The sequence below is a fragment of the Miscanthus floridulus genome, chromosome 2 (genome assembly GCF_019320115.1).
Source record: "Miscanthus floridulus cultivar M001 chromosome 2, ASM1932011v1, whole genome shotgun sequence".
Taxonomy (NCBI): domain Eukaryota; kingdom Viridiplantae; phylum Streptophyta; class Magnoliopsida; order Poales; family Poaceae; genus Miscanthus; species Miscanthus floridulus.
This window is the reverse complement of record NC_089581.1, coordinates 151,842,508-151,864,998: the sequence shown is the minus strand read 5'-3', so window position 1 is coordinate 151,864,998 and position 22,491 is coordinate 151,842,508. Positions and strand designations below refer to the sequence as shown.

Sequence of the window (22,491 nt, the reverse complement as noted above, 5' to 3'; positions counted from 1 at the left end):
TGGTAAACCATTTGACAAAATGGCTTCCCTGTGAAAGCATGTTTTTAGGGGCCTGGAGGAGGAGCTGGGAGAAGCCACTTTTTTTTTTCTCCATCCCACCCAAAATCACTATGAGAGCATGTTTTTAGGGGCTTCACAAGTGAAGCTATTTTACTTTATCCTGTTCGGTAGAAAACGGCTTCAAATGGCTCGTGAAGCCGGTGGAGAAGCCCTGCCAAATAGGGTCTAAGACTTGATTGATCAATCTTAAACGACATGTTTTTTTTTTTGAGACAATTATAGTAATTGAGTCGAAAGTTGAAAACGTGCCCTCTATTTACGCTAGTTCGCAAAGACGTCAACATACGTACCTCGGTGTGACTGTCACGAGTCGACACACTCCTATTAGTCCTGCGTGGCACGTGGTCCCAACTTATAAGTGCGCTGGCCACGCAACCGGGCTCGAAAGGTCGAATTCTATTGGTCGAGTTCGCTGGAGCTACCTCTCAAGCGCCACGTGTACCTTGTGTCGCGAAACATCTCGACCGAACCGACGCCTTCCTCTCTAAAAACGGCGGCCTTCCTCCATGCCCAAATCCTTGTCCTTCCTCCGCTTCCCTCCAAATCCAGCCTGAATTCAACCCAGATATTCCCCAGCAGAAGAAAACCCGAGCAAATCGAGCGCTGGAAGCTTCACCCGGCGAAGCAGAATCGAATCGGAGCCGCTCGCCACGCCGCGATGGGGATTCCCCTCCGGTCTCTCCTCGTCGCCTCGCTCGTCCTCAGTTCGGTCGTCTTGCACGTCGCAGCGGCCAAAACTATAGATCCGTACAAGGCGAGTAATTTTTGGGTATTATTACTGCGTATTCCTTGTTTCGTTGTAAACTCTAGGCATTTCTTCAACTGAATTACACGGCGTATGCGTTATATGAGAGATTAATGAACAAATGACAATGCTAACGCTTGCGGTTCCAAGTGGTGAGATACTATTTGTTGATCTGTTCTCTAAACGGGATTTTACTGTACTCAAGTTTTACATGTACAATGGGGGTCCCTGTACAATGTACTAAAATGGTTGTATCTGTGGCAGCACTCAGAGCTTAATTTGCTTTGGTAGCTATGTTCACTATTTGTAAAATTCATAATTGTCAAGCAGTAAATGTCAGATAGTGGTCCAGCTTCAAACCTGAAATATTACTTCCATCTGAGCTTTTTCCTTTTGGAAATCCAGGCATAGTCCTAACATTTATGAGTTTTTACATCTGTTCTAGATGACTGATGCATGTTCTCATGATCTTTTTTGGTTTCAGGTTCTAGGAGTTGACAAGAATGCTAGCCAACGGGATATTCAGAAAGCCTTTCACAAGTAAGTTCAGATTTTTAATGTCTTCAACTTTCAATTCAAGTACACGATGCAATTTAGTTTCAGCCTATAGCTTAGATCAACTCATCTTATTTATGATGTCTATAATAGGCTTTCTCTAAAATACCACCCTGACAAGAATAAAGGCAAGGGTGCGCAGGAAAAATTTGAAGAAATAAACAATGGTAAGAACCTCTATTTTTCTTCAATATCTATTTTGATTAAGAATTTGTATATGCTGATGATGCATATGAGATAATTTTTTATTTGGCATTGTCCCTTGCACTAGCCATGGTATCATCATATCTGCACATGTCCGGAGTCATTTGCATTGATGTGGTTGCTTTTAAGGGTGTGTTTGCATTGATCTGGTTGCTTTTAAATGGTGTGTTTGGTTTGGGAACTATCGGGGATGGGATGGTCCTGTCTCTTCTTTTAGGGGTGGAGTCATCTCTAAATTCCTTGCTATTACCTATTTTTAACATTCCATGTTGTCTCCTGGGTTTGTTTAGGTGCAAAACGTCTTGTAACAATACATGCTCTATGTTTGACCCATTCTGCTTCTCTTTACGCTGAATTATCAGGCAAATAAGGGCCATGTAACTATATTCCGTAAACTAGTTTCGTTTCAGATTATCTGCTAATGCTAGGTTAGAGTAGCAGTGCCTTATTCTGTAATACTGAAGGAGCATTGTTGGGCCTTTGCAGCATATGAGATTCTATCTGATGAAGAGAAGCGGAAAAACTATGACCTCTACGGGGATGAGAAGGGTAACCCTGGATTTGGTGGTGGAAATTTTGGAAATCATGAGGGCTATACATACTTTGGTGGTGGCCCCAAGTCCAGTCATTTCACATCTGGTAATGGATGGCAAACAATGGGTGGTCAAGGAAATACAAAAACGTTTTCCTTTTCTTTTGGTGGTAAACCTGGGGCCAGTGGTGGAAACCCGTTTGGTGGTGGTTTAGATCTTGGTGATGTTTTCTCGAACCTTTTTGGTGGTGGATCAATGGGTGATAGCCATTTTGGTGGATCAACTGGCTCAGCTAGAGCCAACACTGGAATTTCTGGTCAGCATTCTGGCACTGCCAAGATTCAGGATATCACCACACAAGTTTTCAATAAAGAAGTAGCTGACCAAGGAACTACTTGGCTTCTGTTATTTTATACACCCCAGTCAAAAGGTCAATTTGTGCTAGAGAGTGTCATGCAGGACGTGGTCCATTCACTGGATGGTGCTCTGAGGGTAAGCTGATGTACAATAATGATAATGAAATATATAGCGCTCCTCAACATATGGCACGGACATACATACCTAATAGCCTTCTATTTGTGCAGGCTGGTAAGGTCAACTGTGACAATGAAAAATCTCTTTGCAAAAGGTCTGGTGTTTCAATAGGGAAATCGGCCCGCCTCTTTATCTATTCATATGCTACTACAGAGAAAGGGTCTTTGCATGAGTATTCTGGAGAACATGATGCTAAGAGCTTGAAGACATTTTGTCAAGAACACCTGCCAAGATTCTCAAAACGAGTAGATATTGGCCAATTCAGCTTCCCTTTAAATGTTCTACCAAACCTTCCTCAAGTGCTCTTACTATCGAGTAAGAAGGACACACCAGCAATGTGGCGTGCTATCAGTGGGATGTTCCGCAATCGATTAATTTTGTATGATGCTGAGGTGAGTAATTTGATCTGTTGCTGTTACTGCTCCATTTGGTTACCAAACCTAGGAAATTCTAGGCCTTAATAATTACTCTGCTTGACATGGGAAAACTCGGCACATAGCATACTCTGAGATGTCAATTGGTGTGGGGTGTAGTTACTTCTGGGCAGTAAGTGGTAATGAATGGTTATAATATAAAAATGGCATGAAAAATAATTTACTCGCTCCATTCCTAACTGTAAGTCGTTTTAGTTTTATCCTAAGTCAACCTTTTCTAGCTGTGAGCCTGTGACCAAGTTTATAAAAAATGAATACACAAACATATACAGCATCAAACTAGATTCATTAGATACACCGTGACATATATTTTGATAGAGTATCTGTTTGATATTGTAGATGCTAATGATTTTTTTTTATATAAATTTGGCCAAAGTTAGACAAATTTGATTTTGGACAAAGTTAAAACGACTTACAATTTGGAACGAATGGAGTAGATGATTGAGCTTCCATTAAAATAGCATACCTTTACCATGCTGGTGAACAATCAGGGGGTAACTCTTATATGCTATTAGGACTCGATAAACAACATCAACGGACGTATGTGTAATATGCGAAACTGCTGTGCATGTTTAGGTTCATGATGTTTCTCATCCGCTGCTCAAAAGTCTTGGCGTGAAGAATCTTCCAGCTGTAATTGGCCGAACCGTGAATGGTGAGGAGCTCCTTCTGAAGGATGGCATTTCGGTGAAAGATCTCAGATCTGGTATCAAGGAATTGAAGACACTGCTAGAAAGTTTTGAGAAGAAGAATAAGAAGCTGTCATCGAATCAAGCTAACAAGAAACCTTCCAGTCAATGGGAAGAAAAAAAGGTCCCTCTCCTCACAGCTTCCAACTTTGAGGAAATCTGTGGAGAGAAGACTTCAGTATGCATCATTGGTGTTTTCGGGTCAAACAAAGCCAAGGGACAGCTTGAAACAGTCCTGTCTGAGGTATATCTTCTGTTTTGAAAAGCCAAATCATACTAGATAGCAGAAGCACATGTTTTCTTGTTCTTCTGAATGCATAGTAACATCTATTGTCTTGTGGTTCTTCTTTCCTTAATCTTGGGTATAGCAATTTGTTAACACATACCTTCTCTTTTCTGGTGATTGCATCCAGATATCTAAGAAGACTCTGATAAGGGGGCAGAACTATAATTCCAGAAATGCAGTCTCCTATGCTTTGTTGGATAAGGACAAACAATCTGCATTCCTGTCATCGTTTGATAAGTCTGGATATAAGTCATCTGACAAGCTGCTCATTGCCTACAAGCCTCGCCGGGGGAGGTTCGCGGTGTACGACGATGAGGTGACACTGGAAGAAGCTGAAAGGTTCGTGGGATCTGTTTTGAACGGAGACGTTCAACTGTCATCGACCAAACAAAAGCCTGTCCTTAGGTAGACGACTATTGCAAGTTGCAAGAGTTTTAGATCTAACATTTACTATCCTTATTAAGGTTTGTACATAGCTGAACGAAGAGAGTTAAATTGTGTATAGCGTTTGCTGGACAGTTTTGTTCGGTAAACCAGAATTACTGACTTATCTCTCCCTCTACTCTGCCAATGTAATTGGGCGAATGCTACAGTCCTGTCGAGATGTTGAATATATAGTGGACCATTTATATACGTCTTTTGTTTTCACAAGATTCTGGTGTCTTGGCCAATTATACTAGCATTTTTTTTGGGTTGTTGGTCTGCCTTGCGATTTAGTTGCTTCTGAGAATATGACGCTGACTGAAATTTAGCAGGTAACGTGGTGGAGGAACACAGGGATATTAGTGTTTGAACTTTTGATGTTGTTGGAATCGAGAGTTCACTTCAAACTAAAATGCCGTCGAGATCCAAGAAATTGCTCACGAATCTTTTTTATGCCAAAATTGCTGACGATTTCCCAAAAGACAACTCTGGGCTTGCGGTTGATGACTGCCGTGTAACGAATTCGGCCCAGCCCAACGTGTTCTCGGATCTATCCAGTCGCCACCTCCCATACAGCTCCGATTCGTGGACAGCCTCATCCTCACTCAGACGAATGCTATCTTCACTGGCCTCGAGCACAAAATGCTGTGCCCGAGCGGATGAGAGGAAGATGGCTGCCACCATCCTCAGCTCCTGCTCCTCCCTGCCCAGGGCTACTGCAAAAGTAAGCTTCTTTTCTAACTCATCGCGCTTCATCTTGTTTCTTCTTGCTTCCTGATGCTACTGCTCATGTGCACAGCTAGCAGGAGTGCCAAGATCTTCGTCGTACTACACCCAGCTGACCCTTTTCTCGAGGCATCCCTTTGAGAAGGCGGCGGCAGCAGCTGCAGCCTTCCAGAAGCTCCCGCCCGAGCTCCTCCGGCTGAGCTACGCGGCGAGGAATAACAAGCATGCAAGAACCAGCTGCGGGCGGGCCACGGACAACGACCAGGCGGCGCCGGCCGCGGCTCAAGAAACAACAGCCAACACCCCTCCTCCTCCAGCCTCTCCCGTTCCCAGCGCCGAGAGATCCCCGGTGACGCCCGGCAATAACGGCCAGCCGCAGCAGCCGGTCGCCAACGCCAACGGCAGCGCGCCGAGCGAGCCGCCGAAGCGGGCGCCGCTGACGGCGCGGGAGCGGCTGCGGGCGGCGCGCGTACTGGGCAAGTACGCGGAGCCGTCGGCAAAGGGGTCGTCGTCGTCGTCGTCAAAATCGGCCAAGCCGGAGTTCGGGAGCGGCGTGCTGGACGCGCTGCGCGAGGCGGACGCGAAGAAGGGCGGGGCCGGGGGCGGGCGGCGCGGGTCGCGGCTGCCCGAGGCGCCGGGCAACCTGTTCGACGACAGCAAGCGCGGGATGCCCAAGGAGGGGTGGACGTTCGAGCTGCCGTTCGGGGTGGACGTGTTCCTCGTCCTCGTCTCCTTCACGCTCATCACCACCATCATGTTCGGCACCGCCTTCCTCGTGTGGAAGCTCGGCGCCATACACTTCAACGAGTACTAGCCTGTTGTTGTAGACTGTCTCTAGATTGGGGGATAAATAAAGGGCGATTATGCAGTGATTCTTGAAGTGCTAGATGAGAGAACTGCGTGGCTTTGTGCTGTACTATATTTGATCGCCGACACTGGTTTGGATGTTTTGCACGATGCTGGTGTCATGTTTCATACAGGACTAATAACCGTGGTCATTGAGATGCATAACAAAGTGGCTGTAGTTTCGTGGCCGTAGAGACCTGTTGGCTAATTGCTCTTTTTATTTCTTTATTATAAGCCAAACGAACATGGCGCTGGGCTCGAATCCCAGCAGCCACAGGTTCCTTTTTTTTTCCTCTTCTGGTCTGATTATACCTTGGTTAATTGCTCTTTTATTTTTTTTCCCTCGTCTGGTCTGATTACCTTGGTTAATGAATTGCTCCTTTTTCCCATTGCCCCCTGGTCTGATTTAAAGATGTCAACGGGTCCCGTTCCCTGATTCCCCACGGGGAATTCACCCATTAGAGGACGCGAATGATACAAATCTTCTCCCTATGGGGAATTAAATGGAGAAAAAATCATCCATATCGGGTATGACGGGGGCGGGGATGGTATACATGCCCTCGTCCCCATTCTCCGCGGTGACCCGAAATATTTAAGGCCCATCTGATAAGGCCCAATTCCTGTGTACATATATAAGGCAATTTGTAACCCTAACGTTATCCTTTCCATTCGTTTCCTCCCTCCCGAGGCTGCCCCTCTCCCTCCGACGGCACAGGCGCATAGCTCTCTCCCGACTCCCGAGCCCATCGACGACGACGCAGGGAGGCTCTCCCTCCCTCCTGGATCCGCCGGGTGGTGTCCTCCTCCTCCCTCCCGAGGCCACCCCTCTCCTTCCTGCGGCGCAGCTCCCTCCAGATCCTGTCGATGGCGCGGCCTCGTCGCCCCTCGATCTCCCTCCTGCGGCGCAGCTCCCTCCCGAGCTTGTCGACGGCGCGGCAGAGGCCCCTGGAGGCGGAGGGCGCACCGGCAATGGAGGCGGCGGATCTGCGGCGAGGAGGCAAATCCCGCGCGAGGAGCGGATCCAGTAGCGGGGGCCACACGCGCCTGACACAGCAAGCGGCGGCGGCGTTGCTCGACCTCCACCGCCTCCACCAGATCCGGCTGCATGGGCTCCACCGATGGTGCCTCCAGGTGCGGATTCGTCGGCGGCGGCGCATCCAGGTGCGGATCCAGGATGGCAGCAGCGTGGGTGTGCAGTTGATGCGGGGATGGGGATCCCCGCGGGGATTAAATCTCCGAGCGGGGACGGGATGAGAAAGAAGTGCTCCCCATGAGCTTTCACGGGGACGGAAAAATTTGCTCCCGCGGGGACGGGACGGGGCAGTAACCCCCACTGGGAATTCCCCACATTTCGAGTCTGATTAGACCGTGCTGCGTAACCGACGTGTCAGATTGGATCGTGCTGAGCCGCGGACGGCCAGAAGCCGCCGGTTCCCGCGTCGCTGCCCCCACCACTCCGGCCTTCGGCCCTTCCTCCGTTTCTTGCCTCTTTTGCGCATCGTCGTAGCCTGGCACACCAGGTTTCGTCGGTTCGTCCATTTTGCTAGATGGATCCCAACGCGGGCGGCTCCAGCTCCGCTCCACCACCTCCGTCGGGAACCATAGGTGCGCCCCGAGACAAAGATTTTCCCCGTTTCGTTCTTCTAATCGAACAGCTCCCGCCGTCGCTGCTTAAACCCTAGCGCGTGCTGTCTCGAATCGTCGGTGCAGGCGCGTAGACGAAGGAGGAGGAGCGCGGCCGCAAGCACCAAGCAGGTGGTGGTGGTATTGGTGGGCCCACCGGGCAGCGGCAAGTCCACGTTCGCCGAGGCCGTAGTTGGCGGCTCCACCGCCGGCCGCCACTGGGTTCGCGTCTGCCAGGTGGGTCCTCCGTCGCTCTTGGTCTCAATGAGTGCAAATGTGCTGACCATTGCTATTTGCTACTAGTTATCCCTTACGTATACAAATGTGATGTTTCAAGACAATGTGCTACTTAATTGAAAACACACTTGTTGAATAGTTGAGGGCTAATAGTTGCCAAACAACACTTGATTTGGTCGAAATTTCGTCGCTGCAACTTGCGAGTCCATCTGTGTTCTCATGTGGACGCTTCATTGTTTACTTCACTGCTTACTGGATCAATATTGTAATAACAATTTAGTATGTTACAATAAGGATGCCATCACACATAGGGAAGCAGAGAATCTCAAATACTAATGTCTTTGTTCCCAATCAACTTACTTTGACAATTTTACTCACGGTGTTTTACAGTTTCAGGATGGTTGTTCACCTGTTCATTAACTAACACAACAGTTCAGCGCAGATTGACAGAACTCTGTTTTGGTGCTTACTGTTATCCAGGATACAATTGGTAACGGCAAAGCTGGGACAAAAATACAGTGCTTGAAGGCTGCATCAGATGCTTTGAAGGAGGGCAAGAGTGTTCTCATTGACCGCTGTAACTTGGAACGCGAGCAGCGTGCTGATTTTGTGAAGCTGGGCAGCATATTGCACGCAGATGTGCATGCTGTTTCCCTGGATCTACCTGCAAAGGTCTGTATCTCACGTGCAGTGAGCCGAAAGGGTCATGACGGCGATCTGCAGGGTGGAAAGGTTGCCCTTGTTGTCAACCACATGCTGCAGAAGGAGACACCCTTGCTCACAGAAGGTTTCAGTCGGATCATGTGCTGTAATGATGATGGCGACATTAAAAAAGCAGTTGACTTGTATAATGGTTTAGGACCTTCAGATAGTCTTCCATCAGGAGTTTTTGGTCAGAAGAGCAAAAGACCCGTACAAGTTGGTATAATGAAGTTTCTAAAGAAAGCTGATGCTTCCAGTGTTGAGACATCTAGTGGACCTAAGCTTGTATTGACAGAAATAAAGCCAGCGCAGCAAAATCCTTTGCCAAAACAGGAAAATGTTGAAGCTGGTTTTGCCTGCCCAATGTAAGTTGAGAAGGGGTTGAATGACAAGATGGAAAATGAAGAGCATGCTAAAGAAAGTGATTATTGTGATGTTGGTTCCCGTACTCTGGCATTTCCATCTATTTCTACTGCTGACTTCCAGTTTGATGTTGACAGAGCATCTGATATTATAGTGGACACAGCTGCTAATTTCTTGCAGAATTTTGATAATATAAGACTAGTTCTTGTAGACCTGAGCGAGAAATCAAGAATTTTGTCATTGGTCAAACAAAAGGCTGCTAAGAAGAGCATTGACTCCAACAGATTTTTCACATATGTGGGAGATATCACTCAGTTGCACACAAGAGGAGGTCTTCAATGCAGCGTGATTGGTAATGCTGCCAATTGGTAATGATTTTGGTTACTTAAATATTTGGTACTCCTATGTACCTGCTTAAATTTACGTTTCCTCATCTAGAAGGGAAGCATCATGTCTAAATATTTTTCTTTTGTTGAATCTTGTGTTATTATGTTTTTTTTGAACAAGTTGTGTTATTATGTTTCTGGGCGAACCAAACTGGCTGTTTCGCTTTTGGAGAAGGTCAGTAACCTTACTACAGACAGGGAGATGATATTTGTGCCCTTTTAACGCAGGAGGCTAAAACCTGGAGGTGGAGGGGTTAATGTGGCAATATATAATGCTGCTGGAGAATCTTTACAACATGCAACTAAAAAATGTGCTGATGCACTGAGGCGAGGAACCTCTGTTGTTGTTCCACTTCCATCAACTTCTCTGCGTGAATGGGAAGGTGTGACCCATGTCATACATGTGCTTGGGCCAAATATGAATCCAATGCGACCAGATTATCTTAAGAATGACTATACCAGAGGGTCTAAGATTCTTCGTGAAGCATACAATTCACTTTTTGAGAATTTTGCATCCATTGTGCAGAGCTACATGGGAAAGCAGAACAGTGAATCTGGAGCAGAAAAGTCAGCGTCTGGAGGGACATCTCCCAATGACACAAAAATGAAGCGAGAGGACAGCCATGGATCTGAAAGGATGAAAAAACATAAGTTGTTTCAACCCATTATGACTGCAAAGCAACAGCATGAGTGCACAAAGGTTAATGCTCCAAATTGCCATGATGATGCCATGACTTCATCTGCTGTTCCTAGCCAAACTAGACAAGTAGACAACAAAAGGAATGATGTGGTTACCAGTAAGACTTGGGGATCCTGGGCCCAGTCTCTTTATGAACTTGCCATGAACCCAGAAAAGTACAAGAACTCAGATTCTATCCTAGAGGCATCAGATGAATATATTGTTCTGAAAGATCTCTATCCAAAGGTTTATTATGGAATTTTCTAATTACATACCTTTTCTATTGTGTGCTTCTTAATGATATTCAGTGATCCAGTTGTCATCTTAGCAAAAATCTTTATATATGCAGGCCAAAAGGCATATTTTGGTGATATCTAGAATGCATGGTCTTGACTCTCTAGCAGATGTCAAGAAAGAACACTTGCCTTTGTTGAGGAGGATGCATTCAGCTGGGGTGAAGTGGGCACAGAAGTTCCTAGAGGAAGATGCGGCTTTGGAATTCAGACTTGGATACCATTCGGTATGATCCTAACTCAAGTTCATTTCCTTGAACTTTGCTTGAGAAGTAGAGTGTGTTGTAATTTGAGGAACTGCGTCATGGCATGTGATCATCCAGAACTGTAGTGTGATAACCTCATTACCCAATTTATTTAAATATTTTCTTATGAGGGATAATGTGATGGACTTGACCAGGGGGAGAGATGTCCCCCTGATTTTCATCTTAAGAAGCTGGTGCCGTGACTCGAACCCGGGCTGGCTCAGCCAACCGCTTCTTTGGCGTGTTGTGCTGACATGTTGCACCGACTAACTGATTTGACTTCTCAAACCAAAGAAATTGGTTATGCTTGGGTTCATTATCCATCATTCCTCTCGAAAGTCGAAACACACTAGTTGTGGCATGAGCAATTTCACATGTTTTGTTTTTTATTACAGGTTCCATCAATGCGACAATTGCATCTTCACATCATTAGCCAGGATTTCAACTCTGCAAGCTTGAAAAATAAGAAACATTGGAACTCCTTCACCACATCATTTTTTCGTGATTCTGTTTATGTCATTGAGGAGATTGAACAAAATGGATCAACAACCACCAGCAGTGATGAAAAGGTACTCGCAATGGAACTCCGGTGCCACAGGTGGAGGAGCGCTCATCCAAACATCCCAAAGCTGAAATCCCACATCGCGATCTGTAAATCTTCCTTCCCTTCCCATCTTCTGCAGAAAAACAGACTGTTGTCCTCTACGATGCATATGGACCACACTTAGATGTTAGAACTCGATGATCAGTTGTCCTTGCACACATTTTGCATATTGTGCTTGCCTAAGGATAGTTTTGATCATTTTTTTTTGTTTCTTTTAATGCGAACTAGTGGAATCCTGTCTTGCTCTGAACCTATGTTTTCAGAGACCATTACTTGTGTTAGCGTGCTTACTGAAGATTGGGGATGGAAGCTCCATTTGACTTGGGTCATTGGATCGATATTAAAATTTGGTAAAATAAACTAGGGTGTGTTAGGGATCCAGGTTCTTGAAAAAATGTTTTGGATCTAGATTCTTTCAGACATATTAGAAAGAATCAATTTATAAGAATGGACTGGATTCTGATTCAAAAGAAAATATATATTTTCTTAAAATCATATAAATATAAAAATGCTTAAAAATTGAACCTTTTGTAGGCGAAGAACAACTTAAATGCAACATATGTTAACTTGCTGAACTTTAGAATGATTAACTTTAAAAAAGACAATGGTTGGTGTAGAGGAGAGGCAAGTAATGGAACGAGTAAAAACTAACGCCATGTTTAGTTCGAGGAATCACTCTATTATGGACGAGATGGCGCATCACAAGAATGAGGAATCACTCTATTTTCGATGAGATGGTGCATCACAAGAATGACTCCATCCTTATACCGGTACTAATTATAGGTTGTGAGAAATGAGAAACAAAAATGATTTATGCTGCCAAACAATCTCTAAAATGGCAATGGTACTTGAGAGGCGGTCTAGCTAAGTTGTTTAGATGGTCTAAGTAGCGTTTCCTGGGTCTTGAGTTCGACTCCTCGTGAGAGCGAATTGCTACACTATAAGGTGTAGGAAGAATCAGAGCCGCAAAACCTTTGATTAATTAGGTGACCTAGAACTAGAAAACCATTTGTACCCACCTCACCTGCATACTTCCTGACAATGCATTTCATCCTGTAGCGTCCTCAATCAGCTGCTGTGTCGGGGTCGTTCGTTTCGAGTGGATGTGCCAAAGGAAAGAATTACTCAACCGGATAATACAAAATTACAATTTGCCAATGCTCCATCGAGCAAAACAGCAAGCGCAGCAGTTGGATCGCGCCACCTAGTGGCAGGAGCTTTCTCCCACGTCCTGATCAATGACAACGGCGATGCCTTTTTTTTCCTGCAAAAACATCAGTTGTTTTTTGTATAGCTGTGTATGTTTCTATACAAAGTAACCTTTGCTTTGCGGCCCGCCAACGAACGCATCACATCACAGACCACCAATCAAATACAAAGAACATGTGCCACGTTTGCTTGGCTCATTCTCTGTGAAACAACTAAAATACTATTTGAGCTGCCAATGAACCCTCAAACCACACAATTTTAACACTGCTTACGATAAGAGCAAAGAGACCGAAAGTGGTGCAACAGCCTGTTCGCTTGCTCGTATACGACCATGGATTATAAGCTGGAACAGTATTTTTCTCTCATACCAAACCAGCCAGCAGTAAATAATCCACGATCGCTTACGACGAAACGAACATGCTGATAGCATTTGGATAGGAGGAATTGTAAGAGTAGTATTATGTCGGCCTCTGGATTGCCGATAGATGAACTATCGGCAACTGGAGGGCCGACAGATACTTATCGACCGTCCAAGAGCCGACTAGTCTCTCTGCACAGGACATGAGTCGGCTAGGCTCTGCACAGGGCCTTGTCGGTCATCGGCTGTGGACTTGGAAGCACAGGCTTATCGGCCTATAGAGGACCGATAGAATGCCTGCTTCCTCTCTCGCAAAAGCAACACAACATGTCGGAACCGAGATTCCGAGAATGAACAACGTTTTCAGATGGCTCCAGGATTTGCAAAAACATGTTTTGCCTATATGTAAAGATGCACGAAGGACAGCAACTTGCCGAGAAAGTTTCGGAAATTTTCTCTAGGCTTACCCACTGCACCCTGATAGGATGATACTATAAAGCAATCCGCACCTGGGCGCGCACCTCCGTGCTCTGCAGTCTGCCCTGATTAAAAACCTGAATACATGCTGCATCTACGCCAGATTCAGTGCACATACCACTAGGCTCTAGCTCCACTTCTATATTCTTCAGCCAGCCGACAATGGACAAAGATCAAAGAGATACATCTACCAGACTACCACGACATATCGTCTATTCGTCTATATTCTTCAACCAGCCGACGATGGACAAAGAGAGATACATCAACCACTACATATCGTCCATTCGTCTCTTCCTAACGACAATTGGGATGCTGATCACATGATTAGCCCTGACTGGCGATGTTCACCTGATCACTAAAATCACACTGGTAGCGCAGCAGCACAAATAGTCACAACACAAATTGGCGATCACCAACCTGAAAATTCTCATAATTCTTGTGGAATTCACATGGGAGAAACAGGGAACACGTCACAAATAGATACAGGACCACAGAAACACTAGAAAAATGAACCGACGTAACAGAAAGGGCAATGCGTTCACGTTATTAGATTGAGCCCCAACCGTTCTACCATCACTACCGACACATTCTGAGGCTTGGAGCTTGCAAGACTGTTCTACTGAGGATTCGGTGGCCGGGAGTTGGCAGCAGAAACCCTGGAACCCCATTCCAGCAGCTCTTTGCTGGTGTCGTCCTTGTGCGCGATCACCTCGATGAAGCACAGGCAGTCCTTCTTCTCCCCTAGCGCCGTCTCAATAGCTGCCGTCAGCTCCTCCTCGCACTTCACCTGCACAAGTTATCATTGCAATCCATCAGTACCAGTTCTTCAGCTGAACAGCATCTGCTAGTTCAGATGTTTCTGGTAAGCATTAGCCAAAGAGCAAACAGTTTACCTTGGAGGTCCAGCACTTGCCCTCTCCATTGTGGATGGCATCCACAAAGCCAGTGTAGTTCCAGTTCTTGATGACGTTGTATGGTCCGTCATGGATTTCCACCTCAATAGTGTACCCACCATTGTTGATCAGGAAGATTATGCTGTTCTGCTCACATCGCAGCATAGTTGACACATCCTGTGCTGTAACCTGCATAAGGTTGCCCCACGATCACATCAGAATTGAGCCATCATCCAACAAATTGCAGCAGAGAGTAAAATATAATTTGATGATGCAATGAAACCTCACCTGGAAACTCCCATCACCAATGCAGGCAATCACACGCTTCTGGTTCGCACCCTGAGCATAGCCAAGCAATGCACCCACTGACCATCCAATTGAACCATACTGCATTTGGAATTCATATCTGCAGCATGCAAACAGTTCTCATGAGAACAAGGCACGGAACAGTTTAAGAGAAACAAACAGAACAGAGTACCATCAGAATGCTCACCCACAGCCTTCTGGCAGCTTAAGCTTCTGGCAGTTGAACCAGGAGTCACCGGTCTCAGCGATCATGGCACTATCACCGGTCAACATCTTCTGGATGTGCTTGAAGAGCACATTGACTCGCAGTGGCTCATTCGGCTCGCTTTCCAGAGGCTGGCCCTCAGGTACAAAGATTCTCTTGTAGTTCTCATAGGCAGTGGTGTTCTTCTTAACCCTCTTAGCCAATTCAGACAAGTACTCCTTCATCATCACACATCCGAATGCAGGCCCATTCCCAACTATCACACGCTCAGGCTGGACGATGATGGCCTTGTCCTTCTTGAGGAGGAATGAGTAGCCAACAGAGCTGTAGTCATTGAAAATGGGGCCAGCAAAGAGGTAGGCATCTGCGGACTCAACAATCTCAGCACAGAAGGCAGTGCTGACGGCGCCCCAGTAGGTGCCGATGAAGTGAGGGTGCGTCTCTGGCACAAGGCCCTTGGCTGATGGCATCACTGCATAGGCATAGCCACTGGCATCTACCAGATCGACAAATGCCTTTCCTGCCTTTGCCACACGCAGTTTGGGGCCACCGACAAGCACTGGCTTCACCGCCTTGTTCAGGAATTCAACAGTTGCCTCCACTGCAGCCTCTAGCCCCATCTTGTTGCTCATCCTGCAGTATTACAACAGAATTATTAATAACATGATTTCTGAAAGCATCAAGTTTCCCACATTTGCAGTGCCATATTACAAGTTTACAGACTTGACACTCGTTAAATGACTTGAAAAGAAATCATATGACACTGCATTATCACATAAGATGATTGTTCATCTAGTATGAAGATTTAGATTTCATCACTTGACTTCATGTATAATTATATTGCATTGTCTCGGTGCTACCTATTCAATTAGAACGTGACAGCAGTGGGATAAATATAGGATTAAGTCCACTTTTATCCCCTCAACTATTGGGTTTGTCTAATTTTGACACTCAACTACAAAACCGTCTAATGTTGGTACCTTAACTGTCAAAACCGTTCACTTTTAGCACCTGGGCACGAGCAGGGCTGTTTTGTCTAACCGTGGAGCGGGTTTGACCACGCCACGCTGGCGTTGACAACCACGTAGGACGTCTGCCTCCATCTCAGTGACATGTGGGGCCCATACATCAACCCCTTCCTCTCCTTCCTCTAGCTCCACCAGCATCTGGACAGGCGAGCTCGGCCCCGCTGCGGGCAGGGCAGGTCCGCACCAGCGGCGGACGAGGTGGCCGGAGCATGCGTGGTGGCTGTAGAGGGGGTCGCGCGGCCCTAGGGCGCCGACGGTAGCAGCCCCGGCGGCCTGGCGTGGGCTGGCCGTGCGCAGGTCTATGGCAGCAGCGGCGACACTGTCGCGTTTAGACGAGGCGGCGGCTACACCGGGCTAAGCGAGGAGGGAGGACGGACTAGGGCTCACCACTGTTCTGTAGAAGGCTCTTGTTGTCTCGAAAGCAGGCGAAGCTGTGGGCGAGATAGGGTTGGTTGCGGCGGAGCTTGAGCTCGGTGCCAATGGCGGCCGCCGGCGACGAGAATGACTCGAGTAAGCTTAATAGAGGATGATCCATGACGGGACCATGCCCAGCAGTGAGCTCAGGACCCAAGGATACTATGGCCGTGAGGAATTGGAGAGAGAGATTGGATACATCGCAAATTTGAGAGGGGAATTGGAGCGTAGAGGCCGTGCTGCTGAGCGCGGACAGGGTGGGTGACACCGCCGCCTCGGCGCCGCCCATCCTGGTGGGCTCGCACACCCCGGTGCGGCCCTCAGTGCTCCCCACCGTGGCGCCCTCGGCGTACCCCACCGCGGCCTCCAGCACGCGGAGCGCCTTGCTCGAGGACCCGACATCGGCTTCTAGGACGCGCACGACCACGGGCACGGCACCCAACCGAACCATCTCGGCGCGAGCGCGCCACGTCGCCGTAATGGCCGCCAGGCACGTCAGCCCTGCCACCACAGCCTTCCTGTCCAGGCCGCCGCCCCTCTTCTCATCGTCCGCAGGTCACATAAGGCGGGTCAGCTCACCGACTAGCTCCTCGGACTCCTCCATCGCCGCCCGCGCGCCTGGGACCGCCGCCGCATTGCGAAGCAGCGATTCCACCAGCCTCGTCGCATCCACCCGCGCCTCCAGCGAGGTCCCGCTCTGCCGCACGCACGCCACGGACGCGGCCGCGGATGGCGCATCGGCGGCGAGCGCCACGGCCACGTGCCTCTTGCTCTGCTCCTCGATGCACCCGCACGACCGCCTCCCTGTCCGCGCTCCGTAGCACAGACGCCACGGTCTCCGCGGCACCACCGGCCCGAGCCGCGGTCCCTGTCAGCGCCGGAGCTGGAGGATGGAGAGGGAGGGGATGAGTGGGTGACGCGTGGGTCCCACATGTCACTGAGATGAAGGTTGGCGTCCTATGTGACGGTCAACGCCAGCGTGGCGTGGTCAAACCCGCTCCACGTTGGACAAAACAGTTTTGCTCGTGTCCAGGTGCTAAAAGTTAACGGTTTTAGATACCAACATTAGACGGTTTTGTAGTTGAGGGTCAAAATTAGACGAACCCAATAATTGAGGGGCTAAAAGTGGACTTAATCCATAAATATATATACAACATTGCAAATCTGAAGAGTTTTTTGGTGGATAAGTTTCATGATCCAAGCAAAGCCACTATCAATGTTGCATAAAAAACAGCCCATGAATCTGAGTACAGAACAGGTGGTACCTGGGGGCAAGGAAGAAGGGCACGGGGTCACGGCTAAAGGTAGGGTGAGGCAACCCGGGGAGGTTGCAGCTGATGCTGAGGTACACCGGTTTGCTCTCTTTCAGTGCCGTGGCAATGGCCGTGTCGATCTGCTCGTGCGCGTCGTCCAGATTGGTCACCACCGCCTGAATCCACGAACAAGCAAACAAGCCATTAACCAACCAGATGAAACGGGCACTCAATCAAACCCACCCAAAATCACAAGCAAAAGCCCAGCAAAAACAAGATGGCACGCACGGATTCACCTGGTGGCAGGTGACGGTCTGGAAGCAGCGCAGCTCCTGCGAGAAGTCGGGGAGGCCGATGGTGTGGTGGAGGATGCGGTTGGTCCCGTAGTCGTTGGAGTTGGGCCCGCCGGCGATGCAGATGACGGGCAGGTTCTCGCTGTAGGCGCCCGCGATGGCGTTGAGCACGCTGAGGCCCCCGACGGTGAAGGTGACGGCGCAGGCCCCGACGCCGCGAGCGCGCGCGTACCCGTCGGCGGCGTACCCGGCGTTGAGCTCGTTGCAGCAGCCGACGAGGCGCAGCCCGGGCTCGGCGATCAGGTGGTCGAGCAGCGTGAGGTTGAAGTCCCCGGGGACCGCGAAGACGTCATTGACGCCGATCTGCACGAGGCGGCGCGCGAGGTGGCGCCCCAGCGACGCCTCCCCCGCCGACAGGGTCTCCGCGGGCTGCGCCGGCGTGGACGCCATCGGGCACCCCGGCGTCGACGCCGGGCAGCCCACCGTGTGGTTCGACGCCGCCGCCGCCGGCCCGTCCACGGATCCGATGTGGGTGTCCATGGATCGGATCCGAGGATCAAGGTGGGCGTGGGTGGGAGGGGCGGCCGAGTGGAGTTGCAGCAGAGCAAGGGGGCAAGTGGTGGTCGAGAATGTAATACGATCTGCTTGGGGTTTTCTGAGGTTTTTCGCTTTTGACGTGTTGGATTTGGACTTGATTTGGTTCTGTGGGTTGGCGGAGGAGGCACCACCTGTAGTTTTATACCGAGGTGGCGCAGAGGGGTGTGCACGGGATTTTCGTGTAATCACGGGGCCGTTTCGCGTAAAGCCCGTCCTCTTTGGGCGAAAACCAGGGGCTGCGCGGCCGCGGTGGGGAAGGCCGGGAGCCCCGGCCGGGGTGCACTCGCGTGGGATGTGGGCCCCGACAAGGGATGCCACGCGTCGGTGTAACGAAGGGTGGGCGAGGTAGCCGCCTAGTGGGGTTCCTTGGAGTCGCGGCGCTCGTAATAAACAGGGAAAGGCGTGTGCGGTGGCGGTGGTTTTGGTTTGGGGCGCACGTCGCGGTTTGGGTGTTTTACTCCATTCCAGCAGCAGCCGCGCGGCGCTGACGCTTTGCGATGCAACTGGGCACTGGAAAGACCTGGCTGCTGGCTCTGGCTCTGGCTCTGGCTCACATGTCACATGTGTCGCGTCGCACCGTTTGTTCATCGTGCTGCAGTGTTACGTTGCTGAACGACCGGAAGCTGTACAGAAGTCTGGAACACGGCATTTTCTCTTGCGGCCTTAACACGTGGTAATCAAGATCACGATCCATCAGTTACGGCTGATTGTTCATCCCCGTTTTTTACGCCGAAACGGCCGTCCCGTTGGCGGTTGAGCGGCCGTACTAAAGACCACCCGGTGCAGAGAAAGCAGCAGCGAGCGCGAAACAACGTCGCGCGGTATGCAGGGCAAAGCCAGAAAGCCTCCCACTGGTTTTGGCTTAGATCGGCGGGATCTGGACCGGCGGCACAAGAGTCGCCTGCCACGTGCAAGAAACGACTAGCCTGGCGTCGTCACGACCCACACGAGGGCTGACGGCTCCCTTGCCCCCTGCTTTGCGAGTGATTCCAATTATTACAACCAAAGGCTCCAGATGCCGTCAGGGAGCTCTTCTTTTTAATGGTTAAAAAAGGATTTATCCATTTTTTTAATTAAGAAATAAAAGTATTCCCGCCTTCCACGTTCACTGGTGAATAGGTACAACCGATTAGTAATGAGAAAGATCCGAAAGACCACTCTCTACTGGACCTGAGCAAATTGAGGCCGTAGCTCGACGGGTTTTGGCCTGCCCACAAACCTTAGTGGACAGGGCCTGGGCATAGATCCTGCAGCTCAGAAAATGTTTTTTTTTGGTTCGAGACCAATCCAAAATGCTACTTTTAACTATTTTACTTTGTAAAATGCACGGACGATCTAGGTCCGCTTGCCTAGTGGAACAATCATGGACGGGACTTTTCCGACCCAAAATAACTTGGGGTTTTTGACCCGACCTGCCCATAAAATGCTCAAGTCTACTCTCTACTATGTAGAGCACACACAAGAGTTAACATAGAACATAACATAGAAAAACGAAAGACACTTAGATCTCAAAATTTCTCTACTCCTTCCAACCCGCTCTCCAAACACCTCTATCAGCATAACCTCCAAACGTCTGCGCCCATTCTTCACACTATTCTTTCTTCTTCTTTAGATAACTGAGATCATTGGCTGATCCAATAAGTTTCCTTAAAAATTACCTGCAAAGAGTTAGAATTTTTCTTATCGAATACTATATCGTTTCTATTCAACCACAAAACCCAACACATTGCCGCCAAACCCACAATTATCTGGCTTCTCAAACTTGGACTAAAATTCCTAAGCCACGAGCCAAACATGTGAGTGGTTGAATGTTGAAAGTGATGAACAATGCATTCCACAAGAATCTCGCCATAGGACACTAAAAAAGAAGAAGAGATGTTTCACTGTCTCCTTTAAACCACAAAAGCTACAGCTAGCATTCACCCCTTTTTTACAAATTTTTTTTAAGTATGACCTCTTTTTTAGATACATGAGGAAAATCTTTATTTTCAATGGGAGCTTTGCCTTCTAGAACCAATTTTTTCCACCAAACGTTTCCTTTTTCGTGATCTCTCTCTCTATATAAAGATCGAGTAAAAAAATCACCATTCTTCCTCAACCGCCACACAAACCTATCCTTAGCCCATTCAAATTGATAGGCACAACTAAGGAGACCAATAAATTGAGCCAATCATCCAACCTTTCACTTTTCCACATCCATGTGGAAGACATTCCTGCTTCTTACGTAGGGTAGCTAAGCCGTGTGAGAGAATATACTTGTGTATACTAATGTGAGATCCGATCCAGTGCTCGGTTTCGTCATGTTAATGAGCTGAGCATAAGCCTTACGGTAAACCCAGTGCAGAAAACGATTAATTGTCTTCGATCAGCTGGCTTAAGTTCAGGCATAGATAAACAATCGTCTGATAGCCACAGAAGCGTGTGTACTCCGTATTCGTTTGTTAAAGCCAAATCGTAGACGAGTTTCTCAAACGCACCCCAACATGCATGTATGCAACTGGCCTGGTGCTGGGCCCTGCCTGTGGCCAACTCGTGTACGTGGCCCGGCGGCCGGCCCTCTCGCGACTCGAATCGTCACTACTCGGGCGAGTCAAATGTCAAACCCAGGGGGCTAGGATACGCTCATCGGGCGTAAACCGCATTCGCTTCGTACGGCTTCATGCCTTCATGCATGTACTCCTATATTATTATTATTATTGTTGTTGTTGATTTGTTGTATAGTAGAAGTATGTACAAAATATAAAATATAATAAAGTGCACGTTGTTACGGTTTCGTTCCCGGCCAGTTTCGACCGACCAGGCGACCACAGATGATTGGCAGTTCTAGATATCTCTCGGTACAGTTGCATCGGCTACTCGGCTCGTCACTTCGTCAGCCAGCCGTGTCACGCGCGCGCGCGCACACACCAAAGCAAAATCTGTGTGTGATACATGCATGCATGCACTGATGCTAAATCATAGCCCGAGTCAACTACATGTGCAGCATGACTGTAACAGTGTCCATGACCATGCTTGACAGTAACAGTGTATACCATGGACCTGGCAAATCATCCTACGTTTCTCAATTGACAAAATGCAAGTAATGCTTGTGCCCATCATGGTTCCTAATTGACCGCTGGTGAAGCACGAGCCCATCATGGGGACAAATGGATTCTACTTTATATGTAGCCAACATGCACAGCGCCCTGCATAGCTAACCCAAACTCAACAAATCCATACAAGGTCATGGGCCGGTCACAGCTAGAAACGGAAATATCCTGTCGGTGCAAAACTGACAGGGAAATTCATAAAATACTGAGAGAAAAACTGAAAAAGGTATTTTCTTGTCGATATATCGACAGAACAAAAGCGACAGGGATGAAAAAAATTGTTTGTTAATATTTTAATTTCCCTATCGGTGCACCATTTCCCTATCAAATCTTCATTAATAGGGAAATTCTCGGATGTAAAGTCTGAAATTGTATCCCCATCGAATGAAGACAATAGGAAAATATATTTCCATAGTCAAGGAAATGAATTCCCCTATCAGGTTAGCCATCAAAAGGTCTTGGATCATATATAGGGAATTGGACTATAGACAATTTATCTAAGGGGCTGTTTGGATCTTTTTATTTGGAGGAATTAAAATCTATTTAATAAATTAAGCTATTTGGCTTGGAATGTGACATTCCACCACTTTCCAAAGTTTACATATAAACTATCTCAAATTCATAGGGTGGGAGATGTAAATTGATTCTATAGATCACCCTTCTATGTTTCTACTTTGCAACTTATAACACGCTCTTCAACTCGCTCTCCTACGATAGAAATGCAACACATAAGTATCTCTCTTGTATAGCCAACAATAATATACAAATATAATACATATACAACCATATTAGCTTAATTAATATGTGTTTAAATTATGATTATTAAAATGAATTCATTTACAAGGATCAAACGGGGCCTAATTTTAATTTCATACTGTCGGTGCAGAAAGTGACCAACACGTAAATATTTGTAGTTTTGTTGTACGTTGTGATTGGAGGTGGCCTAACACTCAATGACACAGGGTTTATACTAGTTCAGGCAACGTGCCCTACATCCAGTTTGAGTCGATCGACGACTTTATTCCTGAGCCCAGGTGCTCGAAGTTTGCTGTGGGGTTACAAACGGAAGGGAGAAAGATAGGGGGTACAAGAGGTCCGGTCGGACTTTGGTCTGAAGGACCGAGAGTGACAGGAGCCCCGCTATGCGTTAAGTGTTCGAACGTGTGCTTGTGGTTTGAACCTGATGGTTCTGTTGTTGTGTA

At 47.9% G+C, this 22,491-nt stretch overlaps 3 protein-coding genes and 1 pseudogene across 3 annotated transcripts; 3 read left to right on the top strand and 1 right to left on the bottom strand.

The window, feature by feature from the left end:
• Nucleotides 1-596: 596 nt before the first annotated feature.
• LOC136540129 (dnaJ protein ERDJ3A-like) lies at nt 597-4,691 on the top strand. The gene is made up of 7 exons (XM_066532127.1): nt 597-814; nt 1,290-1,345; nt 1,454-1,527; nt 2,051-2,589; nt 2,682-3,023; nt 3,642-3,998; nt 4,168-4,691. The coding sequence occupies exons 1-7, from the start codon at nt 719-721 to the stop codon at nt 4,447-4,449; spliced, it is 1,746 nt and encodes a 581-aa protein (XP_066388224.1). The 5' UTR covers nt 597-718; the 3' UTR covers nt 4,450-4,691.
• Nucleotides 4,692-5,036: 345 nt separating this feature from the next.
• LOC136540128 (uncharacterized) lies at nt 5,037-6,069 on the top strand. The gene is made up of 2 exons (XM_066532126.1): nt 5,037-5,187; nt 5,263-6,069. The coding sequence occupies exons 1-2, from the start codon at nt 5,077-5,079 to the stop codon at nt 6,001-6,003; spliced, it is 852 nt and encodes a 283-aa protein (XP_066388223.1). The 5' UTR covers nt 5,037-5,076; the 3' UTR covers nt 6,004-6,069.
• A 1,406-nt stretch (nt 6,070-7,475) lies between these two features.
• LOC136540127 (transcription factor bHLH140-like) lies at nt 7,476-11,523 on the top strand (annotated as a pseudogene).
• Nucleotides 11,524-13,596: 2,073 nt separating this feature from the next.
• On the bottom strand, nt 13,597-18,296 carry LOC136533072 (pyruvate decarboxylase 2). Its single transcript, XM_066525636.1, has 6 exons — nt 17,607-18,296; nt 17,323-17,486; nt 14,598-15,248; nt 14,393-14,510; nt 14,105-14,293; nt 13,597-13,998 (listed from the first exon to the last, which is right to left on the bottom strand). The coding sequence occupies exons 1-6, from the start codon at nt 18,141-18,143 to the stop codon at nt 13,828-13,830; spliced, it is 1,830 nt and encodes a 609-aa protein (XP_066381733.1). The 5' UTR covers nt 18,144-18,296; the 3' UTR covers nt 13,597-13,827.
• Nucleotides 18,297-22,491: the final 4,195 nt, after the last annotated feature.